The sequence below is a fragment of the Pteropus medius genome, unplaced genomic scaffold (genome assembly GCF_902729225.1).
Source record: "Pteropus medius unplaced genomic scaffold, Ma_sr-lr_union100, whole genome shotgun sequence".
In the NCBI taxonomy this organism is placed as follows: domain Eukaryota; kingdom Metazoa; phylum Chordata; class Mammalia; order Chiroptera; family Pteropodidae; genus Pteropus; species Pteropus medius.
In genome coordinates, this window is record NW_024350927.1 from 8,803,353 (window position 1) to 8,822,220 (window position 18,868).

Consider the following 18,868-nt stretch of genomic DNA (forward strand, 5'->3'; position numbering starts at 1 on the left):
GGGCCCGGGCCACAGCCTCCGGCCTCCTGTGGCCGTAGCTGCTGCTCTGGGCCCTCCAACACTCCGGCCACGTGGACACGGCGAGGAGCAGCTGACGCGGGGACTGGGTGGCTTTAAAAACTTAGCGCATTTGTTTTAAACAGCAGGAGTTGAGGATAGTTTTTAAAAAACCAGGTAAGTCAACAAGAGAGCTTTTCCCCGGCGGCAGGCTCCACTTGGCGGATGAAACGAGACGCCCACGGCGCAGCGTCTCCCGGTCCCCGAGCACTCGTCTAGAGATGTTACTTATGTCGTATTGATGTTTAAGACCAAGTTGAACTGGGTCCTGGCCCAGCCGCTGGCGGGGGTGTGAGCTGAGAAACAGCTCTCATCTGGGCTCTTTAACAACTGGTGGCGCCAGTGCAGTCCGCGCCCCCCTGCACCCCGCCCCCCATCCCGCCACCCCAGATGCAGCAAGATGAAATCCACAGATAAAGACAGAGCCCCGCGGGTGTGACGACCTTTGGCTGTCGTGTCAACGCCTCGCGCGGCAAGTGTCCCGGGTATTTGGGCCGCGCAGTTAGTTCAGCATGTCTCACACATGGTGGATTTTCCTTGGGGTGTCAGGCAAAAAGAGCTTTGTCCCTGTCTCTCTGCTCGTGTGAGCCTCTTGGGGCGTCTATAACAATGGGCTTCGAACAACAGGAATGAGTTCTCTCCCAGAGGTCTGGGGTCAAGGTGTCGGCAGGGCTGGGACCCCTCTGAGCGCTCTAGGGGACGGTCCTTCCTGCCTCTCTCGGCGTCGGGGGGCTGCAGGCATTCCTCGGCTTGTGGTCACATGGTGGTCACAGTGCTCCAGTCTCTGCTTCCGCTGTCCCACGGCCTCTTCCACGTGTGTCTTCACACGGCTTTTTTTAAGGACACCAGTCATTGGACTGAAGGCCCACCCCATTCCACGGTGACCTCATCTTAACTAATTACATCTGCGAAGACTCTGTGTCCGAATGAGATCACAGTCTGAGGTGCTAGGTAGACGTGAGATTTTGGGGAACACAGTTCCCCCAAGTCGTATCCACAGTGGAGGGAGCTGGGCTCTCCGCAGGCTCTAGCCCCCGCCTGCCTCGTGCCTTCTGCCCGCTCCTCTCCTCAGACATGCCCCTAACCCTTGGCCTGGAAGGTTCTTCCCACATTTTCAAGTGGCCGCCTTCAGATGGTCGGGTCTCAGCTGTCCTGGCCTCCTTTACTGCTTAGGGTGGGAACTCGGTTGGTCCAGTTCAAACCGCATCTTGCTGGTTGCCTGCAGCCATGTCGACCTTCCACAAACATTGGCTGAATTAATGCAAAGTACCAATGACTAGCCAGGAAAAAGAAAAACGCAGTGTCTCCTCTCCCTCTTGAGAAATTTCCATCAGAATGAGGTGCTCGCTGGGACCAACTAGCTGACCCTCTGTCCTCCCCATACAGCTGGACTTACAGAGCGTCGGGATTCTGCCAGCTCATGGATCCGGGCAGAACTGTTCTGTTTCTTTAAACCACAGGCACTTTAGTCAAACAATGAGCCAAAAGCACTGTCCTTAGGAGAAAATGTTAAAGCCACAGGGCCGGTCTCCGCTCTACTCTCCAGAGACCAGCCAGGTAACCCCGGGGCCTCTGTTAGGTGGGAGCCAAAGTCTGAGGGTGTCAGGCCAAATATAGGACACCCAGTTCAATCTGAACTTCACCTAGACAACGAATATAGATGCATTTTCCGTATAAGGATGCTCCAAATGTTGCACGGGACATCCTTATCCTGTATTTTTATTTGCTAAATCCGGCAGCGGTCCAGAGACTGGGCAGAGGGGGTCCCCGCTGGCCTAATGGCTCTGGCGAGGGCCTGTCCCTGGGAGGCTCGAGGAAGGTATAGCAGCGAACATGCAGTTTATGAACGAAAATGCAGCTCTGGGGCCCCAGCCTTTCCGATGCCTTCAGAGCAGAAAGTGGGCCGGCCGGAGTGCTGTCCAGATGCTGATTTCTAACGACGTCCTTCTGAGGTTCCGAATAGCTCAGCATGACTGTCATCCAGAGAACGCGGACATTGAATTCACAGCCTTCGCTGCCAGAGCTACAGTAGCCAGTCCAGAGGCCACCTGCTGCAGACCATGTCCCACGAGGACAGCCCAATTTTAGGATGAGAACGGGCCACACCTTTGCCCCTGGGTTTCTAGATGGATTTGCCGATCGAGCGAGACGATAAACAAAGCCTCGTCACTAATTCCTGTGTCGTGAGCCCCTAATAGTTACTTCGTCGCAATGACAAAGTAACTCCTCGCTTACACGTTACTACTACGAGGTTGCAAGTTTTAGACACAGAGATGTACCGCGACGCGCCATGAGTATCCGGTCTCCTGGGCCCTCGCAGGACCTGCCCCGGCTGTGTGCGCCCCGCCCGGCCCCGCGCGGCCCTTACCGGTACTTCATGCCCGTGCGCCGCGCAGTGCAGCTGTCCAGGGACAGGCCGTGCATGCGGAGGAAGCTCTCCATGTTCCTGGCCTGGGCGGCCGCCCGCACCTCCCGCAGCCGCTGTAGCTCCAGCGTGTCGGTCTGGCGGACGGGGTGCAGGGCCCAGTCCGAGTGACACCTGCTGCTCACGCTCCTCAGGCTCTCGCTGTACGTCATGGACAACATGGCACCGCCTGGCCTGGGAGCTGTCACTGTCCGGGCGGGGAACGCCGGGTGGCGGCGGGTTAGCGAGTGTGCCGCTGTCCCCAGTGCTCAGGCTGGACACTGGCCCGGGGGCAGGGGGTGCAGGGACATGGCGCCTGGGGATTCTGGCTAAGTCCCCCCTTCTCTGCCCCCCACAACGTGGGTTAGGCACAGGCGAAGCTGTACTCCAGGTGGGACAACTCAGGCCACTCCAAATAAAAACGGGGCACAAAGCATGCAGAGAGCCTGAGTCCCAAAGCCGAAGACATGACAGCATGCCGCCCTCTGGAGGTGTTCTCGGGTAAGGCCCGCGCAAGGGAGCAGCATGAGCGCACCTGTCACGGAAGCAAACTCCAGCACCGTTATGCCAGGCGGCGCCTCACACTCCCACGTGCAGGGGGCGCACCCCAGGAAGGCCCCGCTCGTCCGTTCACAAGCCTTGGAATGGGACTGCCACCCACACACACTCTCGGCTTGGAGACAGCGCCATCGCACCGGCAGAGCTGTGGGCTCCATGCTCCGCGGTCACTAAGTATGTCACAGTCCACAAATTCGTGCAGCAGAAAGGCCGAGTGGGATGCATGTGAGGGGGCGTGACAGGCGGGATAAGCTCAGTAGGGAATGTTAAGAGCCATGTCCCAAATGCTGGCGACACTTCCTCAGAAATGAAAAACAACACAGATGTCCATCAATAGGGACATCAATGGAAATGAGTCGTACAAGGGGGACTTGTGCAGCCTCCAAGAGCGAGGAATTTCTACATGGGCTGAATGCAACGTGCCCTACGAGCCAGTGGGCGAAGGCCGGGGTGGGGGCATGTACAGAGTGTGGCCATTTGTGTTGATCCACAAAGTGAGTGAATCGACACAGGGTGCTCCGCGCTTGTGTCCACGTCTGTAGCATCCTTGACTGGTCACAAGGACACGGTCACAGGGGTTGGGGTGGTCTACAGTGTAGGGACATCCTCCCTGCACCTGACCACAGCCCTCTGCCCTGGCCCAGGTGCCAGCACAGTGGCCCCAGCACCATTACCGTGACTAAGGGTGAAGGCGAGACGGGCAGCCGCCATTTCAGCTGGGTCAGCTGCAGAGCGGGACCCTGGGCCCGGCCCTGGGAGTTGGAAGAACCAGCGCTGTCCCCAGCTCTGGTGTCCTTAAGGGACGAGAAGTCTGATTTTCCCTGGGAAGGGCTGGGAGGCGAGGGGGCTCTGGGGGCAGGAGAGTGGCCAGGCGCCGGGGCGGAAGGCAGCAGCCGCAGCTCTGTCCCTCCCCGCCCCCAAGCACGTTCAGGCCAGTGTCAGGCAGCTGCTTTCAGAGGCCACTGTGTGGCCTGCTGCCAGCCCTGTGTGGGGGGACATAAGCAGGCTGGTCCTGTCTTCCCCGGGGCTTGCGTTCGGGGAGACCAGTGGGCTGGCTGCAGCTGCAGGGGCTCTGCCCGAAAGGCAGGGCCCAGCCAGGCCGAGATCGATAGCCATTAGCTTTCAAGATGTCACCCACGGAAAAGTGCCCTGGTTTAGATCGGCTCTGGAAGCCTGGTCAAGGCCCCGGGGCTGGGATGACCGTGTGGCTAAGTGCTCTGACTGTCACCCGCTCAGTGCGAGGCAGGCAGGTGCCTAGGTGGCTCTAAGTCTCAGGCTCCATGGCCATGAAGTGGGTCGAGCAGAGGCCTCTTCATAGGCTGCCTCAGGCTGCATGGAACCAGCCTGGACAGCTGGGCAGGGGCCGGTGCTGCAGCAGGAGCCCTGTGTGGGAAGGTGGCCGCCAGCAACGAGGCGTGGGATACGACACCAGGTATGATAAATGGCATGAGGACAAAGATTCACCAAACACGGTGGAGGGTACGGGGGCTGGCAGGCAGGGCAGGCCTCGCGAGAGGGCAGCCGTGACACGGGCTCGAGGGACACGAGCCATGCAGGTGCCAGCGTCACTGGAAGGTGTTCGCAGGGATGAAACGTGGGCGTTGACAGTGGCCCTGTGTTGCAGAGGACACACTTTCCTAACCAGACGGGCGCAGGGCGCAGGGCAGGGTGTGGCTGGGAAGCGTTCCCTTCCTGAGGTCCTGGAGGGAGGTGTGGCCCCAGAGGAGGAAGGACACGGACAGCACAGAGGGACCCCGACAGCCACCAGCGCGGCCAGCGGGAGAGGACATGTCCTTCTCATGCTGGGGCTTACTCCTGCTTCCTCTGAAGGCAAATGGGGCAGGGTCGGGTCCTCGGACAAAGGGGACCCAGGAGGACAGTGCTGGGAGGAGGGAGGGCAAGCCCAGCCTGTCCTTCGGGCTCCTGCCAGCCCCCTCGCTATTCCTCAGAGCTGGAAAGCACAGTGACCCCAAATCTCTCCCTTTTCAATAGCCATTACTAATTACGGGGCGCCCAAGGCTCTTCCCGCCTGGGGCCTGCTGCTTGCAGATCCGTTCCTGTGGAGGGCGGGGGGCGGGGGCGCTCGGGGGACTCACACGCCCATGAGCGCGTGACTCGGGAAGAGGAGACGAGACGCCGACCTCATTAAGTGACAGGGAGCCTGACCTCCCTGGAGAGCCTTCACCTGGAATTTCTGAACTGGGGTCTGTCTACCGGAAGCCGCCAAAGCGCGAGGTGTGGGAATGAGCCCGGACACCTCTGTCACACGGCGACGTTCGTCTGGACGTTGGGGAAAGCGGCCCGAGCTCCTGGAAGCGGGAAGGCGGAGGGAAGCGGCGTCAGCGCAGAAGCTCAAGCGTTTTTGCTCCAGCGCGGCCGGCAAGCCAAGGCCCGGCCCAGCAGCCCGGCGCTCAGGCCTGCGTGCGTCCGGCCAGCCCCCAGATGTCCTGCTGTCACCCGGAAGCCTGAAAACGCTGCATCCTGGTGGTGAGCCCGGCGGGGAGCAAGCGGGGTGCCCGGGCAGATGGCGGACAGACGGTCCCCGCCCGCAGGGCCCCGGAGCAAGCAGGCTCGGTGGTGGCCTGCCCGCCCTCCCCTTCCTCAGCCACTTTTGGGGAGGTTTTTTTTTTTTGCTTTGGGAAAAATATTGAGGGTCTAATTTCTGAGCAGCCAAGTGTACCCTGCACACCCCTCCGTTATTCTGTTCCCAGGACGCTGGTCCCGGGCAGCACCCCCGAAGCGGGCGCTGCGCGATTCCGCGTGTCGACGGGGCCACTCACCTGGCCTCCGGAGTCCGCTCGCTAAGGACAGTCTAGTTTGTTAGGTTCACCAGCCGCTCTCAGAAGCCAGTGCAGCGGCTGTTTCATTAGGCAGTGTCACTGCAGAAGGCAGAGGCGGTTGGTGAATGAAGACCGTCCCCTGGGGTCGGGCTTGGAGTCAGCGAGCCCATTAGTCCTATTAGGGCATTTTCGTCTCGGTGAAAGAGGCTGAATTATTCACGAGCACCACTGCCCCTGAAAGCCCAGGCAAGTGCACATCCGCCATGTGGCTGGCCAGGCCGGCTCCAGCACTGGGGCTGGCCGGGGGCGCTGGCCGAGGTCCTGCAGGCCCCTCAGGTCCAGACCCTGCCTCCACTGACACCCCAAGTGCCAGGCACACACCCCGGGAACCACGGGTGGAGAGGGGCGGGCGGTCTTTTCGTTATTTGGGGTGGGACTCCAGCTTGCAGCCCCTGCCTGCCACTTCCCCAGCTGTGTCTGCCGGGGGCGGGCAGGCGGAGCCCAGGTGGCACAGCACGTGACCACCACCCACGTGAAGGGGTTGGGGTCTCAGGAGACCTCTCCTTAGCACATGCAGATGGGTTTCCCCCCACCACCACTGGGCTGTGCCTCCAGTACCCACGAATGGCTCTGGAAGGTTCCAGAAGCCTGCTATTGGACACCACTCCGCTACACTCCCCATGCAGGGTACGGGGACTCCCCTCACAGCGTGTCCTGAACGGGTTTGGGAAGGTGCTTTGAGGATGAGCTGAGCTTTGGGGTCAGGCTATGCCAAGACCCTATTCTGGGGTCACGACTCCAGGGGCACTTCGGGTTACCCCATGATGTCAGAAAGTCCAACTACAAAGGCGGCCAGTGTGAGTGGGTTTTGGATGGAGGCTGAGCCGTTTACCCCGCGATGAGCCTGCAACAGGTGGCTGCCGCCTGCCACCGGGCTGGGTGACGGGGAATCTCTGCCCCGGGCTGAGTAGAAAGTGCACGAATGTGAGGCCTGGTGAGGGCCCGGAGCGGGAGGTGACTGGCGGTGGGTGTTATCTGGAAAGGCCTCAGAGATGGAAATGGGACGGTTTTACTCAAAGGTCCAAGCCCAATATGTCACGTGCCCCCTTGGCTGGAGGTGGCCCTGGGCCTCGCTGTTGGGTCATCAGCCTGATATGATCTGAACGAGACCCAAGTCCTTCTCCTGGGCCACTGATGCCCTGTTTCTGTGCACTGTGCCCCTTCACTCCCCTTCCTGTGGTCGCTGCAGTTCAGCCCCTCCCCCTCTCTCCGGGTCCCCCACATTGAGCCTGTCTGTCCCGGCGTACTCGCTGCTCCTGGCTCCCTTCCCACAACGGTGCTCTGGTCCCCGCCTTGCTCGGACACCGCCGATGGCTCCCCAGCGGCCACCGAATGCCGCCAAGCGCCTTCGCCTGGCATTCAGGCCCTCCCGCATCAGACCCCCGTCTACCTCCACAGTCTGGCCCTCGTCACGCTCCAGCCCGTCTCCAGTGGACAGTCTGTCTCTGCAGACGCCACTTCCTGTTCTCCGTGTACCTCTCCGAGGTGTGGCTCGGGCTGCTGCATCTACTGGAATGTCCTTCCTCATTCTGTCCTGTCCAGGTCCAGCTCAGAGGCCCTGTGCTGCCTCCTGCGTGAAGCGCCCCCTGGACTCTCCGTTGGCTGGGACCTCACCCTCCTCGGAAGCCCAGTGGCCCTCCGGAGTTCGCCCGGACGCCTTTGACCTCCCAGATGCCACTGGAGTTATCCGGGCTCTGGGGTACATTGTATACAGCTGCTGCCCCTCTCCCCCTCTCCGCATCACGTGACTGGTCCCTCCCGCGGCGGGGGCGGGGTGGGCGCTCGGGAGAGCATCTTCCCTGCCCTCTGACACTGGGCTGGGTCACGAGACTTGCTTTGGCCGAAAGAATGAGAAGTGCAGACAAGTGCACCGGACCTAAGGGTAGCCCTTCGGAGACAGCGCATGTTTCTGCTCTGCCTCTGGCGCTTCTGCCACGAGACTGGGGCAGCCCCGGGTAAGGGGGCAGAAGAGATGAGCACCTGAACTCAGCCTGCACCCACAGCCGGGCCCAGCCCAAACAAGCTGAGTCTAGTCAAATCACCGGCACCTAAGCAAGAAGCAGATGCTTCCTGCCGTCCCGCACTGAGTTTTGGGGTTGTCTGCCGTGCGGCATTCTGGGTAATAGCTGACGCGTAGGGGGTCTTGGTTCCCTCGGTCGTCTGTGGGCTGCCTGAGGGCAGGGCGGCTGCGAACACCCTTTCATTACAGGAGGGGCTTCCACTCTGCTGATGTAAATAACCATCGGGGCCATGTCAGTGCCCGGGTGACAAGGATGCCCCACTGGGAGTGGCACCCAGTACCTGGCAAAGATCCCACCTCCTTGGGGGTCATCATCAGAGGCTCCACGAGAGACACCAGGTGTCCATGAAGAAACCACACTGGAGATCCAAAGGCAGGATGGCCAGAGCCTAAGGCACCAGACAGGAGCCAGGAGGTGGGGAGGGATGTGGGAACACAGTTCTCCAGCGGAGCTTGCCCCCAGGGCAAGGAGGCCTGGTGGGGACAGGACGCTCATACGGACGGTCCCCAGAGGGGTGGACAAGACCTTGGACCTGCGGCCTTTGGAGGGCCAGCGAGGGGCGTGACACACTCACTTCAACACCGCCCTCTGCCCCTCCCGCGGCCCGCGCCCTCTCGCCGGCACTGGCGCTGGCGGGTCTGGGCCCCGGCTGCCCTGCCTGCTTCGTCTGCTCACTCCTTTCCTTCCAGGTGTGAGGGGGGCTCGGGGTGTCTGAGGATGCAGTTTGAGCGCATGTTCGATTTCACTGGTCAGATCCTGCTGGGACGCACGTCACCCATTGACAGTGACATGTTGTGCTGCTGTATACATACGTGACAGACATTCACCCAATAAATGCATCTGCAAGCCCACATTCCAACCTGTTGCAGGCAAAATCTTATCTAGCAAAAGTTTCAGTAGGATCAAACACCTGGTTACCCCTTTGGAGGTCTCTGTAAGGAGTGAGACTGCTTGGGAGCGGCGGCAAAGTTAGCCTGAGGACCCAGACCCACGGTCACGTCCAGAGGCGCCGGGGCGGTGGGAAGGACACAGCCATACAGAATCCAGCGCCGGCACTGTACCCACTGCCCAAGATTCCTGGTGAGTTGGCAGTAGCTGTCCCACACCCCGTCACTGGTGGGTGTGTGCGACGCCAGGCCTGAATGCCAAGACGCACAACAGACACCAAGGCCCTGCCCTCAAGAGCCACGACGAGCCCCACACACGCCCCAAGGCTGGTGGCACGGACCGGCGGGTTCTGTACCATGACATTTTCCTGACAGGGAAAAATGTCAGCATTTCTAGAGTGACTTTCCAGGAAGCGTGTGTCCTCTTGGGACACCTCCCACCGTGCAGGTTAGGAAGAGACAGCTCAGAGGACCCTGCTGACTGCCATGCTCGTCCCTGTGGTTCCCCGTCCCTCAGGGCACAGACGCTCGCCCAGATCAGAGTCCCAGAGTCCCCCACACACCCTCCAGGTCACGTGGGGGCCACACCCCCCAGGAGGTGCTGGCCTTTGATCACCCCAGAGCTCTGCAGACTGCAAATCAGCTCAAATCCAAGGAGCCCGGGGTGGGGGAGGGGCCGCCCCGCCTTTTACTCTGGGGACCTGAGACGCGCACACGCACACACCGCGGGAGGCGCCTGCCCCGCTCCCTGAGGACGCAGAGTCACGGGAGCTGGGCCGGTATCGCAGTCCCTTTGCTCAAAGTGAAGCAGATTCTAGATCAGCACAACGAACCCGACTTCACATTTTCCATCGGCCGTCACAAACGCCCGTGGGTGGGCACCCAGGGAGAATCGGAGCCTGGACCTCGTTGGGGGACTTTACCTCTGAGGAACCATCAGCGCCCCGACCTGGGCGCCTGGCCCCCCACCACCAGGTCCCCCGCCTTCAGCTCGCGGGTTTAGGGAAACGGAGGGCTCGTTACCTGTAAAACTGGAGCTGTCTTTTGGGGCTCCCATACCGAGTACTGCGGACAGCAATGGAGGAGAGAGAGGAGAGGGAGAAAAGAGAGATAGTCCACAAACGGATTAACCACAGGGAGGTGCCCGCCCGGAAGCATCCGCGACACCCCGCGGCCCCGCCCCACCCCGCTCGGCTCACGGCTGGCGGGAGGATGCGCCGGGACCGAGCGCTCGGCGGCAGCGCCACCCAGTGGCGCAGGGAGGCAGAGGCCCGTTCCGTGGGCACTTGGGGGGCCGTCCATGCGTGCCTCGCCCCGCCGGAGTGGGGACTGCAGGTGGGACGTGACCCTGGGATGGGCCATTTGGTTTTAATAGAATATGCTTTAGGACAACAGTTGAAAACCCTCAAACCAAGACATGCCCGTCACCCCACTTGCGGGCAAGTCTGCCTGTGACCGTGGGGTTCTTTTTAGGACGCTGAAGGAGGGACACCCCTTTTCCCTGTGATTTCCATGGACACCCATTGTGGCTCAGGCCCTGACAATCATCTAGAAAGGTCCAACCGCTGGAGTGCTGACAGCCCCCCCACCCCGCTCCCACCCGAGCCCCAGTCTTTCCTGACAGTGGCGGGGTCCGCTGTCTGGGTCTGTGCTCCCAGCATGGAGCCAGCGGTGCTCACCCCGTGCTTCCTGCTCACTCTCCCTGTGGTTCCGCCTGGGGTAGATCCAAACGGAAGGCCAGAGCCGGATTTGGAAGCGGCCCCATGGGGAGGCGGTCTGGGGTACCAGTGAGCGCCTGGCCGACCCCGCCCTTCTCATGTTTGAAGATGGGTAGACACGGCTTCCCAGGGGCCTGCAAGGCCTTGAGCCCCACTCGGCATCAGGGAGGGGGCCACGGGGTCTCCAGGAGCCTCGATGTGTAAGATGAGAGAAGTGGAGGCCCGGAAGGACCCCCCACTGACTCTCGGGCCTCCGCTGCCTCCAGTGGGACATTTCAGGAGAGGCGGGGACAAGGCGGGAGTCTAGTCCTGGCTCCGTCCCACCCAGAAAATCTTGGGTTTTCCTTTTCCGCTTTGGCTTTAGAAGCTTCCGGCCCTTCCCCTGGAGGAAACGCACGTCGCTGCCCTGCAGGCCTCACTCGGTCCTTTCCTCCCAGTCAGGGGGAGGACAGTGGCCTCAGGACCCCTCTTAGAGGAAGCGCTGGCCCTGGGGACCTGGGGGGCGGGTGTCACCTGTAGATCATGCCGGGGGAGCCCGTCTGCCGCAGGGAGAGCCGAGCCGGGGAGCCCGTGGTCGATTCCGGATACATGGGGCAGGCCTCACGTGTCCTCACCTGCTCTGCTCTTCACCGAGGGAAGGTTCTGGAGGAAAAGCAGAGGCAGAGGGGAGATGGTCAAGACACTCCACTCAGGTGTGGCCGGGAGGCTCTGCAAGGTGACGGTCCCGTTCATGGGGCATTTGCACGTCCCTCATCAGACAGACGGACAGACGGACAGACAGACAGACCCTTGGGTGCTCAGACGGGGCTGGCGATCGGTTCACGGGGGCCCTGATGCTCCACGGGGGCCCTCCGCTCCCCCTGACTGCCTTTCTGAGGCGCGGGGAGCACTTGCCCAAACCCTGCAGACACAGGGGTCCCGGAGGGAGTCTGTGGACTCGGAACTCTGGACTGTGCTCCCCATCCCGGGAGGTGGCGCCAGCATCACCCAGGGTCACCCTTGCTGCCCCGCCTTCCCTGACGCCTACTCCAGCCACTGCAGCGCGCTGGCACCGCGGCTCAGCTTTAAGGAAGCAGCTTGTCACAGGCCCTGAGACCCCCCAGATCCTGAGACTCATGCCCTCGTGTGGCCCCTTCCCCTTGGGTCTGCATGAGACCTCGTGACTTGCTTCCAACAACAGAATGTGGCACAGGGGATGGGACATCGCTTTCGTGATAGGTGACACAGACCACGCCTTCTGTCTTGCTAGCTGACTCCCTTGCTGGCTCTAAGGAAGCAAGCTGCCATGCTGGAGAGCCCCACATGGTCAGGAACTGAGGGTGGCCTCTGGCCAACAGCCCAGAGAGACGGAACCCCTTAAACCACACGGGGGCTTGGGGGGGGATCCCTCCCCAGTCGAGCCTTCCATACGAGCCAGCCCGACCAAAACTCTGCCTGCGGCCTTGCGAGGCCCTGAAGCAAAGGACCCGGGCAAGCGGTGCCCCAACTCCCGAGCCGCAGAACCCAAGGCGAGGAAAGCCGTCTCGAGCCTCGGAGTTCGTGGCGTTATTTTGGGTACGGCAGAGCGGGCTGCGCTCCTGACACGCCCCCAGCCCGGTGTCGCAGCTGTTCCCAGCTCAGTAATGTGTGGCATCGATCACCTTCAGAAACACCCGGAACCCCACGTTTCATCTCCTCCCTGGCCTGGGCCACCACTTTCTCTCTCGTAGGGCCCCACGACAGCTTTCTGATGGGTCTCCTGGCTTCCGCCTTTATCCCTTATGGTCTACTTTATAGGAGCCAGATAGAAACTTCTAGAAGATAAATTGGATGATGTCATTTCTTTGCTCAAAACCTTTCAATGGTTTCCCATTCTACCCAGAGTGAAAGCCCAAATCTCAACAGCCGCCTTGTGCCCGCCTCGACCTGCCCATGACCTGCCAGACTTCACCCCCCGCCTCCCCCTCGCTCGCCCCACCCCTGTGCTCCTTGGGGTCCCATGGGCCCGCAGACACTCCAACCTCGGGGCATTCGCACCTGCTTTTTTTCCCCCGAGCTCTTGGACCCCTGAGATCCACCTGAGGGCTCCCTGCCCCCGATCTTTGCCTGTTTATACCAAGGTCACCTGTTTATACCAAGGGCCCTTCCTGGACACCTTACCTTAAACTGCAAACTCCGTCTCCCCTACACTCCCCTTGTCCTTCTCTGCACAACTTCTCCCTAGCACTCGTCACCATCTAATGCACCCCGCGCTTCACCTCCTGTCTCGTTTATGATCTGTTTCCCTCCCACACGGTTGCCAGCTCTTCGTCTGCTGTGTTCACAGCTGTGCCTGGCGCACAGTAGATGCTCGGGTATTCACTGAATGAATGAATGAATGAATGAATGAATGACTCTGCAACTCGGCCTGCCGCAGGCTCCCCCGGAGAAAGCACAGGGCAGTGGCTGGGTGGTAGGTAGAACGCCTGGGGTAACGAAGGGCTGGGGGACGCCGCTCGCACCAAGTACTGGGACAAGGGCAGTCTTTTCTGGGGGGCAATGCCCTCTCCGTCCAGGGGGTGGTGCCCAGGGCCGCTATGGGTGCAAGGACAACGTTACCCAGCAAGGCATCCCTGAAGAGGCCACCTGCTCCACTCCCCCGCCCTACCTAGCCTGGACTCCCAGGCTCCCTCGGAGTCAGCGGCCAGTTCCCTGCCCGGAGCACACCTCCCGGCCGCCACCATCCAATCAGGATTGAGTGCATCCACCCAGCAGTCAACCCCAAGGAGCTCGCGTGCAGGATGCTGCCTGGGAGGGTGCTGCCAGTCCTGGGGTGGGGGAGGCAGGCAGAGCTGGGCCCCCTTCCGCAGAGAGAGGCTTCGGAAACCACCTAACAGCACGCCAGGCCCAGGAGGGACAGTCTGGGTCCCTCCGCGTCTTGCGCTTGTGCCTGGTCTGTGCGTGACCTTGAGCAAACACCCAGATGGATCCTTGGAGAAGCCGAAGCGGGGAATGCTCACAAAGCCTGCCTGCGCTCTCACGGGAGCCGAGACCGACACGCAAGTGCTGGGCTCAGGACGAAAGCTGCCAAGTCCCAGCTCTGGCCCCTCACAGGGCCAGCTGGTGGCGATGGCAGGGACCCAAAGTCAGGAGGCTCCGCCTGTGGGCGCTGTGTCCTCCCCAGCTACGATTCTGAACACCTTTCACACATCAGGAAAGTCGCGAGAAACCAGAGCGGCAACAAACACCCCGTACTTTTCATCCTGTCCACCGACTGTACATTCGGCCTCATTCGCACGCATTTCCTCCCCTCTGCTCGTCCCTTCCCTCTGCCTTCTCCCCTCTCTCTCCCCACGCACTCACGCTGCTTCCGAACCCCTGGGAGCTGCGGTCTCACGGCTTCGCCCCTGCGTACTGCCGCGTGCCTCCTTGACAATAAGCGCTCGTCTCCCCTGACCTCAGGGCCGTAGTCACGCCTGAGCAGTTAATTCAACGCCACCTGATACGCAGCCTATATTCAGAGTCCCCCAATTGTTCCCAAAACATATTTTATAGCTCTAAAGTAAAATCCAGAGCCGTGAGTGGTCCCCCTCTCTCTCCGTCTCTCCCTGTACTGGAGACACTCAAACGGCACGAGAAGGATTCAGGGCACCCAGGAGGGAGAGGAAGATGAACACACAACTTAAACCAAGAAAGCACAAAGAAAAGGCAGACCTAAGTCTGAATCCGGACGGAGACACAAGATGACAGAAGACACTTTCTGATCGTGCCTGGCTGGGGACAGCTCTGGTCACCCAGACGTTCTGGGTGACTGAGCTGGCAGCTGATGTGCATAGGAGGGTATGAGGGTGTAGGAGACTGAAGTGTTGGTCCCCAGCCCTCGCTTCTCCCAGGATCCATGTCCTTTGCTGTGTGACTGTGCCACCTCCTCGAACACACACACACACCCCCATGCACGCACACACTCTGGCCAATGGAGAGCGAGGGGAATGATGATGTCCTAGCTCCGGCCTCGGCCGGGGGACACTAATGCCCGAGGGCGTGATGAACGCAGGCCCGCGTGGCCGCCAGGACTGCCCTGCAGGTGAGCGGAGGAGGAGCGTGGCCTGGGGCTTTCATGGTCAGGACCCGCCTTTCGCGCTGAATTGTAAGTCCAGGGAGTGGCGGCAGCTACTTCTGTTTTCCGGAAAAGAAGGCTGTGTTTGTCTCTCCACAGCAGACGCTGGACGACAGAACCCGGGCGGCGGGCACCTTCATTCCGCGAGCTTTCTCCATCCGAAGCCGGCGCTCTGAGCGCTGGGGAGCTAACTGTTTCTAAATCGAGGTCTTGCCAGAGCCTACCACAGGCTTCTAATGTCTCCTGGGGCTGGGTTGATGACGCGAGTCCATCCTCTCTAGGTGACCTAAGGAGGTCCTTCCAGTGCTGGGGAGGGCGATGAGGCCCAGCCGACATCCAGATCTGGCACTGGGTTCGAATTCTAACTCTGACCTTATTGGCATATGACCTTGGGCAAATCTCTCAATCTTTCCCAAGTGTCGGTTTCTGCATCTGTGAAATGACGGCAGGATCCAATGTGCTGACGGGTGGGGGTGCGGTGCGGGCCATGGGCTGGGATGTGCCTGAGCCTAGCCCCACGGGCGGAGGTGCCGCTCCAAAGCCCGGAAGTGCTTCTTGGAAAGCCACTCGTCACAGCTCCTCCCTGAACCTTTGCACCATGTGTGAAAGGCGGATGAAGCTGCTCCTGCACAGGTGAGTCCCTGAGCTGGCCGACTCCCCGGCGGTGGTCTTACCTTCCAGAAGATCACTTCTTGGGGTTCGCAGACTTGCCATGTCTACTTTTCTCTTGTTGCCTCTCTCTCCTTTGCTCTCAGAAGGCTGCTTGTCTTTCCCACTTTCCCAGAAAAAGACTAACATCTTGTAGGAGTGACTATCGTACGTAGGTCTGACTCTGTGTCATGGGGGTACCTGTGCTTCTTGGAACCTCTGTGGCTGCATCCGAAGTCAGGGTCATCCTGGAAGCTCAAAGGTCCCTGAAAGCTTGTCACTCAATAGCTAAGGTCTTAAGAACAATAACACGGTATGCATTATCTGTTGACACGTGTCAAGGTTGGCAGCTTAAAACAATAAGTCTTTCTCACGTGGTTTTGGAGTTGGGATCGGGGACTGACTGGCGGCTGGCTCTGGCTCGGGTGCACCCTAAGACTGCAGCCAGGATGTCGGCTGGGGCTGCAGTCTCATCTGGAGGCTGGACTAGGGCTTGGAGCCTCTCTCCTCAAGTCTTACGTGCACGGCTGCAGGCTGGGGCCTCCGTTCCTGGCCACCTGCTCTCTCGTGCCAAGGCAGCTGGCTTCCCCCAGGGTGGCCAACCGAGACAGAGAAGCTGCAACGTCTTTTACAACTGAATATCGGAAGTTTTGTTCCATTGGTCGCAAAGATCAACCCTAATACGTGAGGGAGGGTGTGAGGACCGGGAGGTGGGGCTACCTGCCTGAGAGGCCACTACTGTGACACCAGCGATGGATCGGTCCCCACAGTCACTCCCTCCCCATGTGCCCTGAGACCACGGGGACATTGGCTCTGCTGGGGCGGGGGCTTCATCTCTTTGGTTTGCAGATGGACCGAGGGCCCAGGGCAGCCAGCCACGTGGTACAGCTCAGCGGACGCTGACAGCTGAGGCTCGTGCAGCCAGGCGTGACCAACATCGGTGATCTTCCCGGAAGCCTCGGGGCTCAGGGCTGGACTCCAGGCCCCCTTCTCGAACTGGCTTTACTTTGCACGTTGCTTCTCGGTGGCTGGAAATCCCTCCTGCCGCAGCCCAACACTACTGCTGTGGCTGTCACCCGGCCTGGAACCATGGCCTTCTGCGAGGCCTCCGCTGGCGGCAGCCACAGTGGGGACTGCGCGCCTCAGAGTCAGGAAGAGGTGCAACCGCTGGAAACCACACGATCCGGAAGCTGCTTGCGTAACGCGCCCTTCCTCTTGCCCCCAGAGAGACGGGAGCCCACCCCTCTGCTGGGGGTAGGGTGGCGGCAAAGGCTGAGCGCCCGTGACGGGGGTGGCTGCCGAATCTGGGCGCGTGTGGAGTATCGGTTCTGCCTGGGGGGTCATCTGGGGCAGGAAGCGGGGGACGCCCCATTGCTGGAATGTCAACAGCTAGTTTCCCAGCTGCACCTGCGTTGGGTCTTATATGAATTCAGATGGAAGCGGGGGGGACGAGGGCGCCAATGTTTCTGGGGTGGGGTCACAGCTGGGACCGCTGCCCTTTGCCACAGAGAGGCCTGTCTCTCCTCCAAGCTCCCGAGGCCTGAGCCAGGGGAGCCTAGCAGCACGGTGACACGCTGACCTGACACCAAGCAGCGTGGACCTCATGTGGTCAGACAACACCCAAAGACCATGGGCCACTAAGAATTTCTTTAAAAGGTCACAGACTGAAAATTTCAATCTTTTCAAAGCGACATTCGAATATCTGTCGGCTGACTACAAATACGTTAACCTGACACAGAGCCCAGGTCTGGACTGCGCAGGGAGCCCCGGTCACAGATATTAATGCCATAACTGAAAAAAAGGTCACAGCCAAGGAATTCCAACTTTCCCAAAGCAACGTTGCAACCCCCTTCTGCAGCCCACCAGACCCCAGCCCGTCTCATGGGCCCGTAGGCTGGGTGTCTTCCCACAGAGGGCAGAGGCAGAAGCCTCGTTGTGGCTCCCGGCTAGGTCCGGGTTGTGCACAGCCATGGCCAGGGGTCTGTGGGGTCAGCAGCCCAAGGCTCCAACTGCTGGGAACAGCCGCCCTCCCCCCCGAGAGGGAACAGAGGCTCAGGCCACGGGGTGGGGGCCTTATCTCTTGGACGTGGCCCCCCCCAGCTCCACTCCGGCCCCGGCGACCACCGTGGATGGGCGCCGTGCAGGGCCCTCCCCTGTCACTGGGTAGAAGGGACCTCAGCGCTTCACAGACCGCGTGAGCCACAGCAGCCCACATGTGCCCTGGCCTCCCCAGAAACATTCCCGGTGCCCAGGCCACTGGCCCTTCAGTCATTCACTCAGCAAATGTGTCATCGTTGCTCCTGGCCTCCGCCTCCGGGAGCTGCCCCGGTCTGGTCTGCCACCGCAAGCACGCCCTGCACCAACATCCGACATCCTGCAGGGCCCGGCAGTGAACGCAGGTCGGGGAGGGGAGCGCTCACGAGAGGCTACCCTGGCTTTTCTGGGCGGGGAGGAAGTCCTCCAGGCACTAGGGAGCTCCCTGCACCCCCACCCCACCCCAGGGCGCCCCTGGGCCTCAGGGGTTCTCCAGTTGCCCCGCCCCTGCAGGGGGAGGAACAGGGACTTCTCCGTTTTGTTTTTAAGGCAGGGACCCACACTCCTTCCCCTACTACTTTGCACTTGGGGATGGCTAATGCCAGGCCAGGGGTCCCGGGAGACAGCAGATGGCAGGAATCTTTCCAGGAGCTCAAAGGGGCTGCTGAGCAGCTGGCACCCCCTCCCCCAGTCCCCCGCAGTGGGGACAGAGGCGGCCCCGCAGAGCTCTTGATCTCCGGGCACCTCGTTGCCCCAGGGATGAAAGCAGAAGCCGGCAGCTCCAGTGGAGAACTATGTCGCCGTCAGACACCTCTGCTGGCTGCTACGCTCCACCTGCCCACCCAGTGGTCATGGGGCCTGGGGCGCCCGCCGTGCCCCCTCGCAGGAAGGATGCCTGCAGCTGCCCTGCTGACAGGCGGCCTTGCGGGCTTTGCCCGGGTCCAGCAGGGAAGCTGCCAGCCCAGCTGAGCCAGTCTCTGGGCTGCTGGCCCGGTAACCCTGAATGTCAGGGGAGCTGGGGTGCTGTCCCCTCAAGCACAAAACCCATCTTGGGAAACAGGGTCCCTGAAACACCCCTGGCACCTGCTCCTGGGTCAGAACGGCCAGAGACAAGCCCATTCTGGTAGAAGGCGAACGTCTGAGGGACGACAGAGCCAACAGGAAGTCGGTGGCAGAGAGCGCCAGAGGGTGGACGCCTGGCAAGCCCAGGCCCAGAGGAGCCGGGGTGTGGCCGCCAGTCCCAGGCTTGTGGGAGGAGGGCCAGACACCCGGCCCTCGTGGGGCAGGATGTAGACCCCCCAAGGCAGGCTGGGGGCCCCTTCCTCAGGGAGGGAGGGGGGCAGATAACACAGCTACCGGCTAGTCCTGCTGATGCCTGAGTTCCCGGTTACTGTCTGGCTCCGTGCCAGGGCTGGCCCCACAGCCCTAAGTGGTACTGCTGCCCCCACACTCTACTGGAGACGATACCGAGGGTCAGAGGTCAGGCTAGGATTCTAATGCAGCGCTGGCTGACCCCAAAGCCGTGCTCTGAGCCGGGCGCTGCCGATGCCCCCCGAGTGGACGGTGAGCCCAGGCAGGGCGCTGCCTCACCCGAGTCCCATCCCCAGGCCCAGCACTGCGCTGGGA

At 61.2% G+C, this 18,868-nt stretch overlaps 1 protein-coding gene across 4 annotated transcripts in view; it reads right to left on the reverse strand.

Moving 5' to 3' along the window:
• The window catches only part of KCNAB2 (potassium voltage-gated channel subfamily A regulatory beta subunit 2), a 77,823-nt gene that overhangs the window by 37,211 nt on the left and 21,744 nt on the right, over positions 1-18,868 (reverse strand). For 2 of the 4 annotated variants that reach the window (XR_005648560.1, XM_039842363.1), the window contains exons 2-3: positions 10,999-11,127; positions 9,791-9,832 (exon numbers count right to left, since the gene is read on the reverse strand). Coding sequence is in view for 3 of the 4 variants with exons in the window: in XM_039842363.1 (XP_039698297.1) it covers positions 9,791-9,832; positions 10,999-11,075 (119 nt within the window). In the remaining variant the exon portion in view is untranslated. Of the gene's footprint in view, positions 1-2,425; positions 2,829-9,790; positions 9,833-10,998; positions 11,128-18,868 lie in introns of those variants that run through there. The other 2 variants (XM_039842364.1, XM_039842365.1) reach the window with 2 other exon arrangements.